A 17,575-nucleotide genomic window follows, 5' to 3' on the forward strand; every position below is an offset into this window, starting at 1 on the left:
GAGAAACTGGTTTCTCTCTCTCTCTCTGTCTCTCTCTCTTTGTCTCTCACTCATTCACTCACTCACTCACTCACTCACTCACTCACTCACTTTGCATGTTAGTAATCATAACAGCTGAAATAATATGTCACTAATCTGATATTAACCTGCGGGCCACATTAAGTGAAGGTGGGGGCCGCGCGTGGCCCCCGGGCCGCGCGTTGCCCATGTGTGTTTATAAACACACACGAGAGATCGCAGGGACGTGCACAGATAGACTCTAGGTGGTGCTAGAGCACCTGCCCTTTGCCCTCTTGACCAGAAGTGCCCTTTTGAAAAAAAGGAAAACAAGTTTTTTTTTTTTTTCAGTTTACAGCAGGGGTCTTCAACAGGGGGTCCGGGACCCCTAGGGGGTCCTCAGAGTTACTACAGGGGGTCCGCCAAATCTTTATGTGATATGATTTTTCTTTTTACCATAACCACTCGAAACATAGCATCCCTTTTCTGAGGAGAACTTTAGCCAAAAATAGCAGATCTACAAGCCCACGCGCGCTGCGAGGCGTTGTGGGCTTGTAGATCTGCTATTTTTGGCAGGTGTAGAGGGAAAAAACAGCAGACCAAGTAAACAAAAGAAAGTATAATTTACTTGAGCACCTGCCCCTCAAAATGTCTGTGCACGCCACTGACAGATCGACCAGCACTCAAAGAGTTACGTTTTTTCTCTCCGTCTCCACTCTCTCTCTCTGTCTCTCCCAAACAGGCTGCAAACGTCATATCCGGTGGCTGTAGCCGTATTCCCCCCCCCCCCCCTCCGCAGGCCAGCTTAGCTTGGCTTAGCTTATGATGGGGTTTCAGATCGTTGGTAAACACAACGACGGTAACTGTTCGTCGTCCAGAGTAAAGACAATATAACCGGAGCTCTCCGTTTTTTATACCGTGTGAAAAAACGTGTTTTGCCCTATTCTGCCTAAAAATCTAATTTTTCAAGCTAAAAACGAAAAGCGGAAACGGAACCCGCTATTTCTGCATCCGGGAGAGTGGCAACTGATGACGCAATTTACAGAAAACAGTGCGATCGTTTATTAAACCACAAAAAGACCACTTCACATATATCTTTTTTTACGGTTGGCACTCAAAGCACTTTTTGCAAAACCGTAGATTTACGGGTGTGTGACTGTTACAGGTGTGTGACTGTTACAGGTGTGTGTGTCAGTCACAGGTGTGTGTCAGTCACAGGTGTGTGTCAGTCACAGGTGTGTGTGTCAGTCACAGGTGTGTGTGTCAGTCACAGGTGTGTGTGTCAGTCACAGGTGTGTGTCAGTCACAGGTGTGTGTCAGTCACAGGTGTGTGTGTCAGTCACAGGTGTGTGTCAGTCACAGGTGTGTGTGTCAGTCACAGGTGTGTGTCAGTCACAGGTGTGTGTGTGTGTGTGTGTGTCAGTCACAGGTGTGTGTCAGTCACAGGTGTGTGTGTGTGTGTGTGTCAGTCACAGGTGTGTGTCAGTCACAGGTGTGTGACTGGTACCTGAACATGGGTTCTGCAACTTTGACATGTGTCTTTGGTTCCGTTGTGTAAATCGTGCCTGTAAACCTCTGGAAGAAAACCTATGGTTCCTCAGTGAAGCGAGGGTGAGGAACTTGGTCCTACGTTTGTAAATGGTACCAGGGCTGACACCAAATAATGTGTAATCTGCATAACAGAACACCAGCTTCACTTGTCCTGTTGCACAGGCCTTATCCTGAAAGGACAAACGTGGCATCTTTCCATGGAGGCAGTGTTGCTGCTTGGAGCATCAACACTAACTCACTCACCTGTGACTGGTTTAGAGCGTTGGTTCTCAAAGTGGGGTCCGGGGACCCCCAGGGGTACTTGAGGGGGTTCCAGGGGTTACCCAGCTAAATGGACAGGAACCAAATGGACCCTTATGGGTCTGTAACTCTGAGAGTGTACAAATGGAACCAAATGGACCCTAACGGGTCCATTTGGTTCCAGTTGTACACTCTCAGAGTTAAATTAACATTGATTTTACAATATGAATTGGGGTCCCAGAGATAGAAATGCCATTAAATGGGGGTCCGTAGCCTCTAATGCATGTTAAACTGGGGGTCCTTGAAATTAAAATGGTTGAGAATCACTGCTATAGAGCCGTAAAAATCTATCTTTTCAAATGGGGGTCCGCGGTAGCCTGGCTCCAGCCCGTGAATCGCTAGCCACGTCCATTAAAAAAATATGTTCAGGCGATTCTGGTCTGGTGACGCTCTCATAGGAGGTCTCAGCCTCGGTTGAAAATCTGATCGACGAATCGGGATCGGGATAATCCAGTATGAACCAATCGCCAAAAAGTCTTTGAAAAAAAAAACTTTGGCCACGCCCCCATCTCAGCAATCGGCTGCATTGAGAGGGCTTTCAGACTGAATAATGGAGTGAAACCAAATGAAAATTCAGGCTGAGTGTCAGGCTAGGTCCGCGGGCTATTAAGTGTCAATTTGGGGGTCCTTGACATGAAAAAGTTTGAGAACCACTGATTTAGAGCGACCTGCCAGCACACACCTCTCAGCAGCTGTACAAGCTGTAGCTCGTTGTAAAGGTGACTAATCAACGATAACGGTGATATAAAACACAATACCAATCGGTATTATTAAAGGGGAGAAATAATCGAGTTAAGTGGGCAGTTTAGTTAGTAATGAATTGGCCTCAAGTCTGCCTGCTTTACCAACTCATTTAATGTGTGTGTGTGTGTGTGTGTGTGTGTGTATACACATTTGTGCTCGCTTGCTTTGCTGTGTGTGTGTGTGTGTGTGTGTGTATGTATGTGTGTAGTTGGATGTTCAGTCTCGTCTGACCAAAGTCCACTCCTTGTCCTCTGACTCGGCTGATGAATCCTTCCGCACTGTCCTTCAGGACCAGGTACACAACCGTGTGTGTGTGTGTGTGTGTGTGCGCGCACGCTAGTTACACTGCATGGGTAGGTGGGTGTGTCTATGTGTTTGTGCATGTACATTAACACTGTGTGTGTGTGTGTGTGTGTGTGTGTGTGTGTGTGTGTGTGTGTGGTCCTTGGTAACATCAGGGTGGTGTTCTGTTCCTATGACACTCTGACATTCTGCTAGAGGTTTAGGAGGAGAAACACACACATAAACACATGCAAATAAATGTGATTCTGACAATATTTAAACCCCACTCTGCATTTTAGTCTTTTAAATGAAACCTCTCCTCTCCCCTCCCCTCCTCTCCTCTCCCAGACCCCTGGCCCCCTTCGTGAGCGGACCCCCTCTGTGGCAGACTCCATGGCAGAGTACTATGACGCTAACGAGGTGATCGTCTGTGAGAGTTCTTCAGACAACGAGGCTTCTGACGAGTCTGGACTGAGTGACATCACCACCACCACCAACTCTGAACCTGATGAGGGACATGGTGAGAGTTTTTATTATCATTATTATTATTATTACTAGACCATACCCGGTCGACGCATCCGTGGGGGGATATGCGCACATGATCTGGCAACCCGGGAGGCGACATTGTTTGACACATAAACGCTAATAAGAAGCTGAGATTTGATGAAATTGAAAAACGGGCTTCACAGTTAAGTTCAGATGGTAATGGTCAATGGCTGTGTGCAAAATCAGAGCAATTGCTCCAGCCACTGAGGAGAACCGGGTAGTGACACCACTACAGACAGACAGAGGTTACTAGAATTATAGTAGGATAGTCATTATTATCATTATTATAGTCATTATCATCATTATTATCGTTATGATTTATTTATTACATTTGTTTAGCATATTGTTGCTATTGGACAGACACCTTATCTCCATGTTTAAACTTGTTCTTAAATGAATGCCCTATTTCATCACACAAGAGTTTCTCACTAAAGTTGTGAACATAGCAGATCTACAAGCTCTCAACACCTCGCGTCGTGAAGTGTTGAGAGCTTGTAGATCTGCTATGTTCACTATTTTATGTCGTTTTTTTTTAATATTTTTTAAAAGTGTAAATACAAATATCATAATGAACTGTAGTGAACACATAGATCGTTGGTTCTCAAAGTGGGGTCCGGCGACCCCCCAGGGGTACTTGAGGGAGTTCCAGGGGGTCCCCAGCTAAATGATGGATAGGAACCAAATGGACCCTTATGGGTCTGTAACTCTGAGAGTGTACAAATGGAACCAAATGGACCCTAACGGGTCCATTTGGTTCCATTTGTACACTCTCAGAGTTAGATTAACATTGATTTTACAATATGAATCGGGGTCCCAGAGATATAAATGCCATTAAATGGGGGTCCGTAGCCTCTAATGCATGTTAAACTGGGGGTCCTTGAAATTAAAATGGTTGAGAATCACTGCTAGAGAGCCGTAAAAATCTTCTCTTATTGGGGTCCCTGGCATATCTTTTGAAATGGGGGTCCGCGGGCTAATAAGTGTCAATTTGGGGGTCCTTGACATGACAAAGTTTGAGAACCACTGACATAGATCATAGTGAACACTAACAGAGATGAAGTTAACCACAAATAGAACAGAGTCCTCTTTCATGTATTTATAACTTTATATTTCAGCCAGTAGTACAGCCATGTACAGAGGGTCATAAATATGATTATAATAATAATAATATTTCTATATTTCATCCAGTAGTACAGTCATGTACAGAGGGTCATAAATATGATTATAATAATAATAATAATATTTCTATATTTCAGCCAGTAGTACAGTCATGTACAGAGGGTCATAAATATGATTATACTAATAATAATATTTCTATATTTCAGCCAGTAGTACAGTCATGTACAGAGGGTCATAAATATGATTATAATAATAATAATATTTCTATATTTCAGCCAGTAGTACAGTCATGTACAGAGCCAGTGTGTCCAGCGCTCCAGATAAACCCAGTCCAGTTCCCACTGACACAGGTAAATATGATTCATATCCTATAATGACACAGGTAAATAGCCTACAGGGCAGATAATGTTGTGTATCACCCTACAGGGCAGATAACAGTCATATAACGTTGTGTATCACCCTACAGGGCAGATAACAGTCATATAACATTGTGTATCACCCTACAGGGCAGATAACAGTCATATAACATTGTGTATCACCCTACAGGGCAGATAACAGTCATATAACGTTGCGTATCACCCTACAGGGCAGATAACAGTCATATAATGTTGTGTATCACCCTACAGGGCAGATAACAGTCATATAAAGTTGCGTATCACCCTACAGGGCAGATAACAGTCATATAACGTTGCGTATCACCCTACAGGGCAGATAACAGTCATATAACGTTGCGTATCACCCTACAGGGCAGATAACAGTCATATAACGTTGTGTATCACCCTACAGGGCAGATAACAGTCATATAATGTTGTGTATCACCCTACAGGGCAGATAACAGTCATATAACGTTGCGTATCACCCTACAGGGCAGATAACAGTCATATAATGTTGTGTATCACCCTACAGGGCAGATAACTGTCATATAAAGTTGCGTATCACCCTACAGGGCGGCGTACGGCCCTGGCGGCCCACAGCATGGAGAACGGCCACATCGGCATCATGACCATCCTCTACAACAACATCGGTAAGGACCTGTCCAGGGTGTCCATGCCCGTCGCCCTGAACGAGCCCGTCTCTCTGCTGCAGCGTCTCAGCGAGGAGCTGGAGTACAGCGAGCTGCTGGACATCGCCAACCGCACCGAGGACCCCTACGAGAGGATGGTAATGAACCCCTTAACACATTAACCGCCAAGAACGTAGTCCTACGGTCCGTTAAATCCAACTGTTAAGCGCCGAGACCGTAGCCCTACGGTCCGGGTGCTTTTTCCTTTTTTTTTTTTTCTTCAATTTTCTACACGGACCATTTTCAGTGTAACACCACCGGAAGTCGGAACTATTTGCGATCCCGTTTTTTGTTTCCCGTCGTCCTCCATTCTAAGGTGCACACTAAAACCCCTGTTTAGCCCTTGTAGTCTTTTCTCCTCGCATTTCCCATGTTAACATAAACGGTCAGAACTCAAACATGGCGGCTCCGTTTGACACGTGGTCTGCACTAGTAGACACAGGGACATGTGCACGTTGTTTACAAACAGTCCATCGCGCTTTCTAAAGGATTTTAACGAGGGCTATGGCGACGTGAAAAAAAACAAAAAACAACAATAAAACCTTGGCACTGGTGAGTACATTATGAGATTAGCCCTTGGAGGTGGATGTGTTAATGAACCTTAATGAGCCCTACAAGAGAGGATGCTAATTAACCCCCTAATTAACCTTAACTCTTTAACTGCCAGAGTTTTCCAGAAAAGTGGCCGCTGCCAGAGAAAACAAGCGATGTTTTCCGACCTTTGAAAATCATGGAATATTTTCCGTGCTCGCCGTCCTCACGGCTACCATCGCCTCAGTACACACACGGGGGTCTCGTAGTATAGGACACACGGGGGTCTCGTAGTATAGGACACACGGGGTCTCGTAGTATAGGACACACGGGGGTCTCGTAGTATAGGACACACGGGGGTCTCGTATTATAGGACACACGCCAGTATTCCTTTGAATATTAAAAATGAAAGAACCTTCGACTATAAAAATTAAGGTTCGAATAAATAAAGAATCTGCCGTGCGAGTTCTCGCGAGACTCTGGCCTTCACGTAACCTTAAACGGTGGCTCTGGTCTCGCGAGATCACAGAGCCATCAGTCAGAGGCAGATGGGAGGAGTCTCCCCTCAATGACTTTACTTAATCGTACGACGGTGCCACGTGCCAACGCGAGCCGATCTACAAGTCCACACTGTCTATATTATTATAATGATTCTATGTTGTTGTAGTTTAAATGTTTAGGTATATGTAGCAGCCTTCTCTGTCTCTGTGTGGTATTATTATAAACGTTATATTTATTATATATGTTATGTTATATAATATTTCAGGTCTACATGGCAGCCTTCTCCATCTCCGGCTATGCCTGGGCCACATGGAGATATCGCTACAAACCCTTCAACCCTGTTCTGGGAGAAACCTACGAGAACGTCCGAGACGACCGAGGGTTCCGCTTCGTCAGTGAACAGGTATACTACCCCCCCCCCCCCACACACACACACACACACAATTCAATTCAATTCAAAGGGCTTTATTTGCATGAGAAAACATACGTTTACATTGCCAAAGCAGAAAGCACAATACAACAATACAGCAATACAATCAAAACTAAAAATATGTACATTTGAAAGTCAGAATCTTCAATAGATCAATTTCTATGTACCAAATCACTGGGTGCAGGTATAGTGCAGGAATATACACAATGATTAGTCTTTAGGGTGGTTGTGCTCCGTTTGATATCCTTCTCCTATCACAGCAACTCACGAATCTTGCTGCTGTGTTTGCACATTGTTGTACTTCGCCCAGCAGATATGGGAGTTTTTTGTCATTGGTCATGTTTTCAAAATCTCTGTGTGTGGTTGTAATCTGTGGGAAGTATGTGTCTCTGATGTCTTGGTACAATGGACAGACGGTTAGGAAGTGTAGCTCGGTTTCCACTTCCTTTTGTGTGCAGTGGGTGCATAGCCACACACCCTATCCACCTGTTTCCTAGGCTTGTGTTTTACACTTCCTGTCGGATTTCATTGGATATCATTAGTCATATGACCGGTTTCATTGGATTTCATTGGACCAAAAGACAGGAAGTGGAACACAGTGAAAAGCCTATAGGAAACAGGTGGATACCCCCCATGAATTCATCTCCATGAATTCAAGGCTTCATTGGGTGTGTAATTGATAGAAAATAAGTATTTTTTTGGGGTGAACTATCCCTTTAACAAAAGTAACCTTAGTCAATTTAAGACGGAGAGTAACATCCTCTCCTTTATTCCAACAGCTATCCAAAAAAAACTGTATTTATGCAGACCAGTAATGTTGTACTTCTTATTACTGACAATGACAGTAACAAATCTAAAAGCCTGTCTGATCAGCATTAGGCCCAATATCTACTGTAAACTGAATTCACTGCAAAACAGCAAATACTCCTCCTATAACCCATTTAGACCGGGGAAGAATCTGTGTCATTTTTAGATTTCTTTGGCTATTCAAAAACAGCAGATCTACAAGCTCATAGCGTGGCACAGATCTGCTGTTTTTTTTTTTTTATCGTGGAAACTTTGAATATATGTTTTAAGACAAAGTTTTAACACCGATCTGTGCTTCTGGGGGTCCCCGGAACGACATATTTTGACATGGGGGTCCGCGGCCAAATACATATATCATTTTTGGGGTCCTTGACATGGAAAAGTTTGAGAACCACTGATAATATAGCAACATACTGTACGTCTGTCAGAAAACTGTTTGTAGAATCCCTCAGAAGCAAAGATTCGAGTTACAAACGTTTAAAAATATATATTCAAAGATTTGCACAAATCTACAAGTTCCCGCGCTATGAGCTATGAGCTATGAGCTATGAGCTATGAGCTATGAGCTATGAGCTTATAGATCTGCTATTTTTGAATAGCTAAAGAAATCTAAAAAATGACACTGAATGGGTTAAATAAATAATTGAAGGAATCAAACAAAGTGCATTCAGTTCATAACAGCTGCTTTACATCCAAATAAACATCTTTTGACCACAGACATCACATGGTGACCTCTCTGTGACCATACTCCTTTGTTCTTGTGTCAGCTTCTTGTTGGCCAACGTAAACCACTATTTATTATCCGGTTCTTACTTGGAACCGGATCTCGACACCCAATACCTATGATCCTTAGATCATTGGTTCTCAAAGTGGGGTCCGGGGACCCCCAGGGGTCCTTGAGGGAGTTCCAGGGGGTCCCCAGCTAAATGATAGATTAGGCACCAAATGGACCCTTACAGGTCTGTAACTCTGAGAGTGTACAAATGGAACCAAATGGACCCGTTAGGTTCCATTTGTACACTCTCAGAGTTAAATTGACATAGATTTTACAATATGAATTGCGGTCCAAGTGATAGAAATGCCATTAAATGGGGGTCCGTAGCCCTAATGCATGTCAAACTGGGGGGTCCTTGAAATTAAAATGGTTGAGAATCACTGCTAGAGCCGTAAAAAAAAATCTTCTCTTATGGGGGGTCCCTAGCTGGCATATCTTTTGAAATGGGGGTCCGCGGGCTAATAAGTGTCAATTTGGGGGTCCTTGACATGAAAAAGTTTGAGAACCACTGCCTTAGATGACTGTTTCTATGCATGATGCATTACCTGCTGTTGTCCTTGCTTTACTGTAAATGTCTCTGGATTATGTCTAATAAATGCCTACATTATAAATGATATTGTTCAGACGGATGGTTGTTGGTTTATCTGTGATCCGTCTCTCTGCATTTACCTCCTTTATCCACCAGGGGGCCATCACTGCTTTGAACTGGTTTTAGTGGGTTTTTTTTTTATTGTGGTGTTGATGATAATGTGTTGTGTTGTTGTGTTGTTGTTGTGTTAATTGTGTTGTTGTGTATGTGGTGTGTGTAGGTCTGTCATCATCCACCCATCTCTGCCTGTCACGCACAATCTGACAACTTCACCTTCTGGCAAGGTAACACGCACGTGCACACACACAGGGGCGGCAGTGGTTCAGGGGTAGAGTGGCCGGGTAGAGTGAACTGGAAGACCCCAAGGTTCCCAGTTCGATCCCGGGCTGGGGGCGCTGCCCTAGAGTTAGTGTAGAAGTGTCCTTGAGCAAGACGCTCTAAATGCTCCCGATGAGCAGGTTGGTGCCTTGCATGGTTTCCTCCGCCATCGGTGTATGAATGTGTGTGTGAATGGGTTAATGGCACAATCAATGTAAAGCGCTTCGGATAGAAGCGCTATATAAATACACCATTTACCATTTACACACACACACACACACACACACACACACACACACACACACACACACACACACACACACACACTCACACACACACACACACACACTCACACTCACACACGGCAAGACCACTTTGGTAAAGGATTGGGTTGTGTCTAACTCTAAATCTGGAGTTACATCATAAAAAATAATTCAAAATATGCTCCTCATTGACTGTGATGGTGTAACAGATCTCAAAGTCACTCTTTTAGCACATAAACAAACAAACACAAACAAAGCGGATTCAGACAATATAGAACATCACCAAACCCAGTACTGTTTTTTTTTTTTAAATAAAAATGTTAACTTCCTGTTGATTTAGGCATGTGTATTAGGAAGAAAACCGGGACTGGATCTTCAAATAGTAAAATCAACAGGAATTTGACTTTTTTTTTTTTAACGGAAACCGTACTGGGTTTGGTGATGTTCTATATTGTCAACTTTGTTTGCTTTTGTTTACGTGCTAAAAGAGTGACTTTGAGATCTGTTTCACCGTACAATGTAAGTACATGAGGAGAATATTTAGAATTATTAATTTCTAATCAATGGAGATATTATTTTATATTTCTTGTCCACCTTTGGAGTTCCATCATGGCATCAAGGTAACTACACAACCCAAACCTCTACCACAGTGGTCTAGCCCTTTAATGCTTAATATGATATGCATCTAAAACATGAATACAGGTCTGACAGTAAGTGTGTGTGTGTGTGTGTGTGTGTGTGTGTGTGTGTGTGTGTGTGTGTGTGTGTGTGTGTGTGTGTGTGTGTGTGTGTGTGTGTGTGTGTGTGTGTGTGTGTGTGTGTGTGTGTGTGTGTCTCTACAGATCAGAGGTGGAAGCACAAGTTCTGGGGTAAATCAGTGGAGATCCTCTCTAGTAGTCAAGTCAACGTTATTCTGCCCAAGTATGTGATCTACTCTACACTAAACTCTTAATATGAGTGTGTGTGTGTGTGTGTGTGTGTGTGTGTGTGTGTGTGTATATACAGTATGTGACTCTCTCTACTCTACACTAAACTATTAATATGAGTGTGTTTTTGTGTATTAGTGATGAGCGGGCCGACCCGTAACCCGCGGGTCAACCCGCGGCGCGGGTGGGTCGAGTCAGGATTTCAGGCAATTATGCGGGCTGTGGGTGAGCGGGTCAGCCGCTCTCACACGCAAAAAAAATTAAAATAATCACATGCTCTTGTTTTGTCTTTATTCCTAATAATAGTCAGGGGATATTAAAAAAGTCTTGGAATAAATTCCTTACCAAAAAAAATCTTCACCAATGTGTTTGTAAAGGTGTCTAGTAACACATCTCACAAAGACTGAAATTCAGTATCCATAGGAGAATTTTTGACAGCTCCTTAAAGTTGGGGTACCCACCATAACCTTGGTTAAAAAAAAATCCCCCAAAACAATCAAAATTTAATTCTGTTTTAAGTAGCATGTGAGGTGTCAAACTAGGGTGTTTTTATGATTCTGAATCCATTGCAATCATTTGTTTTGCACCAAAACCACTCCTTGGGCTAAAAACGGCCCATTCTCAATGGGCTTTTTACACAAAGAGTATACATGGCTATGGCCGTTTTTAGCCCAATGAGTGGTTTTGGTGCAAAACAAATGATTGCAATGGATTCAGAATCAAAAAAACACCCTAGTTTGACCCCTCACATGCTACTTAAAACAGAAATAAATTTGGATTTTTTTTTTGATTTTCTTTTAACCAAGGTTATGGTGGGTACCCCAACTTTAAGGAGCTGTCAAAAATTCTCCTAGGGAAACTGCATTTCAATAAAGTTGTGATGTTTTACTAGACACCTTTACAAACACATTGGTGAAGATTTTTTTTGGTAAGGAATTTATTCCAAGATTGGAAAATATTCTGCTAATATCCCCTGACTATAAGAATAAGAATAATAACAATAAAACAGTTTGAACACACTTGGGGTGTATATACTTGAAGATTATTTAACCTTCATGATTTTACAGAAATTGCGGGTCGCGGGGCGGGTTGAGCCATAGATTTATATATGGGTTCGCGGGGCGGGTTGGGTTCCGTCGCGGGGCGGGGCGGGTCATGAAAAAACCCGACCCGCTCATCACTAGTGTGTATACAGTATGTGACTCTCTCTACTCTACACTAAACTATTAATATGTGTGTGTGTGTGTGTGTGTGTGTGTGTGTGTGTGTGTGTGTGACTCTCTCTACTCTACACCTACCAACACTAAACTATGAATGTGTGTGTATGTACAGTGTATACACTATATAGATATCATTGCTGTCAGGTAGAAACCTTGTATGTAATAACAATAATAATAATAATAATGATTATTATGTCTGTGTGATGGACGAGGCATCACTTTTATTTGCTTTAGTTTTAAAATGTTTTTCAACCTGTAAATGATTGTGAGGATAATTGTGATGATGTCATGATGTAACCATGGAGACAGCACGAGGTAGAGCAGCCTGTGGTCTGACACGCTATGTGTGTTATCACCTGTTTGGAATGACACACAACACACAACACACAACACACACACACACACACACACACACACACACACACACACACACACACAGAGTACATGACGTGGGGTGAAACCAAAGGAACCACATTCCTCTGTCCTTTAGTCACCAGGTATTAATCAGATCACATGATCTATGTACTGTGTCTCTGGAAGCATTGGAACATTCATCTTTAATTAGCTTTAATTCATCTTTAATTAGCTTTAATTCATCTTTAATTAGCTTTAATTCATCTTTAATTAGCTTTAATTCATCTTTAATTGGCTTTGTTCTGTTTTTACTGACTCAAATCCAGCCTTATATTGTGCCAATCAGAGACATGGTCACTGAGCTATTGCCTTTTGAAGTGTTGACACTGTGTAACACTGCTGTAGTGTTAAACACTGTGTAACACTGCTGTAGTGTTAAACACTGTGTAACACTGCTGTAGTGTTAAACACTGTGTAACACTGCTGTAGTGTTAAACACTGTGTAACACTGCTGTAGTGTTAAACACTGTGTAACACTGCTGTAGTGTTAAACACTGTGTAACACTGCTGTAGTGTTAAACACTGTGTAACACTGCTGTAGTGTTAAACACTGTGTAACACTGCTGTAGTGTTAAACACTGTGTAACACTGCTGTAGTGTTAAACACTGTGTAACACTGCTGTAGTGTTAAACACTGTGTAACACTGCTGTAGTGTTAAACACTGTGTAACACTGCTGTAGTGTTAAACACTGTGTAACACTGATGTTGTGCCCCATAGGTGTGTAATTTAGTGGTGTGACTATTCTCGTGGCAGAGCTATGAACAGCATTTGTGCCACGTTTGGTGCGTTTTAGCAACAGTGTGCCTGTAGCCCCCTGTGGTCCACAAGACCTGGGCTTTAGGGTCCACAAGACCTGGCCCTTAGGGTCCACACGACCTGGCCCTTAGGGTCCACAAGACCTGGCCCTTAGGGTCCACACGACCTGGCCCTTAGGGTCCACACGACCTGGCCCTTAGGGTCCACACGACCTGGCCCTTAGGGTCCACACGACCTGGCCCTTAGGGTCTACATGACGTGGCCCCTGGGGTCCGCACGTGGCCCCTGGTGGGATTATTCTGAAGGCGGACAGTGAACAGTGTTTGTGCCAAGGTCGGTGTGGATTGGAGCAACGGTGTACATGTGAGCCCCTGGTGGGGCCTGACTGGGGCCCCTGGGGGCTCTACATGTGGCCCCTGCTGTAGCTATGTTGATGGCAGACCACTGAACAGTGTTTGTATCAAGTTTGGTGCAGATGGGAGCAACGGTGACACATGTAACATGAAAGAGACAAAAATCTGACCAAAAACAATCTAATGAAAGGATTTACAAAGTGACCGAGTGTTAGTAGTGACTCACTGACACATGACTCATAACCAGAGTGTTAGTAGTGACTCACTGACACATGACTCATAACCAGAGTGTTAGTAGTGACTCACTGACACATGACTCATAACCAGAGTGTTAGTAGTGACTCACTGACACATGACTCATAACCAGAGTGTTAGTAGTGACTCACTGACACATGACTCATAACCAGAGTGTTAGTAGTGACTCACTGACACATGACTCATAACCAGAGTGTTAGTAGTGACTCACTGACACATGACTCATAACCAGAGACACCTGTTGAACCAGTGGGAACGCTCATGATGAGAGATACTGTACAGTAGGAGAACAGCAGCATATTATTATATATATATATAATATTATATTATATATATATATATAATATATATATACTATAATATATTATATATTATATATTATATATTATATAATATATACATAATATAATATATTATATATATATATAAAAAATATATAAATATAAACACTATATTTACACACTCACTCCAGAGGAACACTATATTTACACACGTGGAATGTGTGTAAATATAGTGTAATGTCACACAAAAGTAGCAAAAATAGCCGATCTACAAGCTCAAAACGCGTCGCACAGCGCCGCGTTTTGAGCTTGTAGATCGGCTATTTTTCCCCAACAAAATTGTATATATTTTTAATTGGAATACTGATTTATTTGTTGCTATTCTTCAATTGGAATCCTGAAAAGTTGAAATTGTATTTAATTTCAAATGCATTTAGTTATACTTATGTTAACTTTATGAACTTGAATACAAATACATTGGACATAAAAAAGACAATAGAATGTTAATACTGGTCATTAATCTACTAATATAGACTGAAGTCATTAAAGCGGGTCATGTTTGCATGGCGGGGACATAGATTGGTGAAGCAATCGGAGGACGCGCCTTGCTCCAGGCGCCTGGGTTTGGATCCGCCCTTCGAGACCATGGACTCCTCTCGTTCTCTCAGTCTAACCTCCCAGTAACGCTACGAGGGTCTAGAGCAGGGCAGGAATTTCAGGGAGGCCATGAAGGCCATGGCCGTCGTTGCCCCTCAGTTTGGCCTTGTGCGCCTCAAAAAATGGCATGCCCTGAGGCCACAGTGGCATTAATGCCCCAGCTAACTGTACCACTTTCTCCTCTGTCTCTTTCTCGTCAATATGTAGACACCAGTGTCATCCTTAACCCTTAAATTCAATTAATTCTTTCAATGGACTAAAAATCTTGTTTTATTTAATGGCCTTCCTGCCCTGGCATTTAGCCTTTGTGCCCTAAAAGAATGGACAACACCAAAGGCCAAGTGTCCTTGCCTCTAAAATGATGAAATTCCAGGCCTGGTCTAGAGGTCTAACTGACCAGTCACTCCTTAAGGTCACAAGCAACAAAACTGAAGACCAGGGGAGATAGATTCTTCTTCTTATCGTGTCCCAAGACGGTCAGTTACAAGGCTTGGCTATAGATGTGGTTCAGCCACAGCTGAACACACTGCTGTCCCTTCTCATTACACTATAGATGTGGTTCAGCCACAGCTGAACACACTGCTGTCCCTTCTCATTAAACACAGCTGAACACACTGCTGTCCCTTCTCATTACACTATAGATGTGGTTCAGCCACAGCTGAACACACTGCTGTCCCTTCTCATTAAACACAGCTGAACACACTGCTGTCCCTTCTCATTAAACACAGCTGAACACACTGCTGTCCCTTCAGCCACAGCTGAACACACTGCTGTCCCTTCAGCCACAGCTGAACACACTGCTGTCCCTTCAGCCACAGCTGAACACACTGCTGTCCCTTCTCATTACACTCTGCCAAGTGCGATGCTGTGCGGGGTTGCTCCAGCAGGGGGCATATCTGGAGGTGCTGCATGGTTTGTGGTTCGATGCCGCAGTCACTCACACGCAACGTCCCCGTCTTTTAGGTATCCCCATTTGGCGAGAGTGGCTTTTGCACGTCCAACACATAGACTGTATAAATGACATGGACAAAGCCACTCCGCTGCTTTCTACAGACCGAAAATGAAGCCGATTGTTCCACGACTGTAGGTCCGCCATCTTTCAATATGCGTCAGAATGAGACCAGACCTTTATTGGTTGGGTAGCTTGTCAATCAAGAGCGGGGGGGCGGGGAATGAATGCTATTGGTTGTGTAGCTTGTCAATCAAATCATCCCGCCCCTCCTAGAGAATAGCCTACTTTATCGTCAATTTTAAAATAAATAGGACCATAATTTAGCAAAACTCATATCCTGATGATTGAAAGGAGACTTTAAACTAGTGACTGGAAGCATATAGAATTTATGACAATCTAGTCTAAAGTTTGTCAAAAAACCCATTCACTTGCTTTAAAATAAATTCTTTCTGACACCACAGGTCGGCACAGGGTAAAACAGCGCCACTCTGGCCATTTTGTCGGCCTCATCGTAAATATCTAAGACTTGCCCCCAACACCAGATCTGTGTACAGGGGAGACGGATCATTTTCCTTCATAGCGCCCGCACTGTGGAACGAGCTTCCACCCCATGTTAGAGCGTCTGAAACCCTGCCTGTGTTTATAAATCACTTTGGAAAACAGACTGAGAGTTACTGTTTCCACCAGGCATTATACGTCTATAAGTTGTCCTGTTTATTGTGTATTATTTTTGCTCTTGGTATTTTAGTATATTTTTGTTATTGAGTGTTACTGGTTCAGCACTGTTGTTTTAAATGTGCTCTATAAATAAAGTGGATTTAATTGGATTGGAACAAGGCAGTGACCTGTGTGTGTGTGTGTGTGTGTGTGTGTGTGTGTGTAGGTACGGGGACCACTATGAGTGGAACAAGGCGGTGACCTGCATCCACAACGTGCTGAGTCAGCAGCGTTGGTTGGAACACTATGGAGAAGTGATCATCACCAACAACAAGAGTGACGCCTGTACCTGCAAGATCACCTTCGTCAAGGTGCGCACGCGCACACACACACACACACGCGCGCACGCACGCACGCACGCACGCACGCACGCACGCACGCACGCACGCACGCACGCACGCACGCACGCACACACTTTAACCCATTAAGACCGGGAAAGCAATTTCTTTGGCTAATCAAAAATAGCAGATCTCCAATATAGCACGGCACAGAGCTTCCTGATCTGCTATTTCTGCAAAAAAAAAAAAAAAGATCTAGAGCCAGTAGCGTACAACGTTATGTCCTCCAGTGACAACACAGACATATGTGGGGAGGAATTAATTGGCATAACGACTCAATTGGGAAAATAAAATGCAGTGAAATAAAATGATAAATGTGTTTTCTTCACTTTTATGTTGTTTTATAACTTAACTCATTGTGTAGTCTCCTTGGGTTCATTGTGTATTTGATGTGTAGACATTGTGTTAATATTGTGTATTGTTGTGTAGTCTCGGTACTGGAGCTCAGACTGCAGTAAGAACGAGGTTCAAGGTGTGGTCCTGGACCGCAGTGGAGACGTGGTCCATCGCTTCGGAGGTCTGTGGCACGAGGGCATCTTCTGTGACACGCTGCCCGTCCCACAATGCATCTGGAAACCTAGTGAGTACACTACACTGCCCACAATGCATCTGGACACCTAGTGAGTACACTACACTACCCACAATGCATCTGGACACCTAGCGAGTACACTACACTACCCACAATGCATCTGGACACCTAGCGAGTACACTACACTGCCCACAATGCATCTGGACACCTAGTGAGTACACTACACTACCCACAATGCATCTGGACACCTAGTGAGTACACTACACTACCCACAATGCATCTGGACACCTAGTGAGTACACTACACTACCCACAATGCATCTGGACACCTAGCGAGTACACTCCAAGACGGAAATAGCA

At 43.3% G+C, this 17,575-nt stretch overlaps 2 protein-coding genes across 8 annotated transcripts in view; one reads left to right on the forward strand and one right to left on the reverse strand.

Annotated features, from left to right (window-relative positions):
* Window positions 1-17,575, reverse strand: part of LOC311055538 (DELTA-actitoxin-Afr1c-like) — a 98,492-nt gene that overhangs the window by 57,852 nt on the left and 23,065 nt on the right. The gene's annotated exons all lie outside the window — the stretch shown is intronic.
* Window positions 1-17,575, forward strand: part of LOC311055364 (oxysterol-binding protein-related protein 7-like) — a 57,004-nt gene that overhangs the window by 30,486 nt on the left and 8,943 nt on the right. For 6 of the 7 annotated variants that reach the window (XR_014601784.1, XR_014601785.1, XR_014601786.1 and 3 more), the window contains exons 12-20: window positions 2,801-2,887; window positions 3,223-3,394; window positions 4,815-4,889; window positions 5,486-5,700; window positions 6,900-7,037; window positions 9,456-9,519; window positions 10,659-10,737; window positions 16,516-16,660; window positions 17,117-17,267. Coding sequence is in view for 4 of the 7 variants with exons in the window: in XM_084071531.1 (XP_083927657.1) it covers window positions 2,801-2,887; window positions 3,223-3,394; window positions 4,815-4,889; window positions 5,486-5,700; window positions 6,900-7,037; window positions 9,456-9,519; window positions 10,659-10,737; window positions 16,516-16,660; window positions 17,117-17,267 (1,126 nt within the window). In the remaining 3 variants the exon portion in view is untranslated. The remainder of the gene's footprint in view (window positions 1-2,800; window positions 2,888-3,222; window positions 3,395-4,814; window positions 4,890-5,485; window positions 5,701-6,899; window positions 7,038-9,455; window positions 9,520-10,658; window positions 10,738-16,515; window positions 16,661-17,116; window positions 17,268-17,575) is intronic. The other variant, XM_084071532.1, reaches the window with a different exon arrangement.

Source organism: Gymnoscopelus microlampas (genome assembly GCF_963454915.1).
Source record: "Gymnoscopelus microlampas genome assembly, chromosome: 11".
In the NCBI taxonomy this organism is placed as follows: Eukaryota; Metazoa; Chordata; class Actinopteri; order Myctophiformes; family Myctophidae; genus Gymnoscopelus; species Gymnoscopelus microlampas.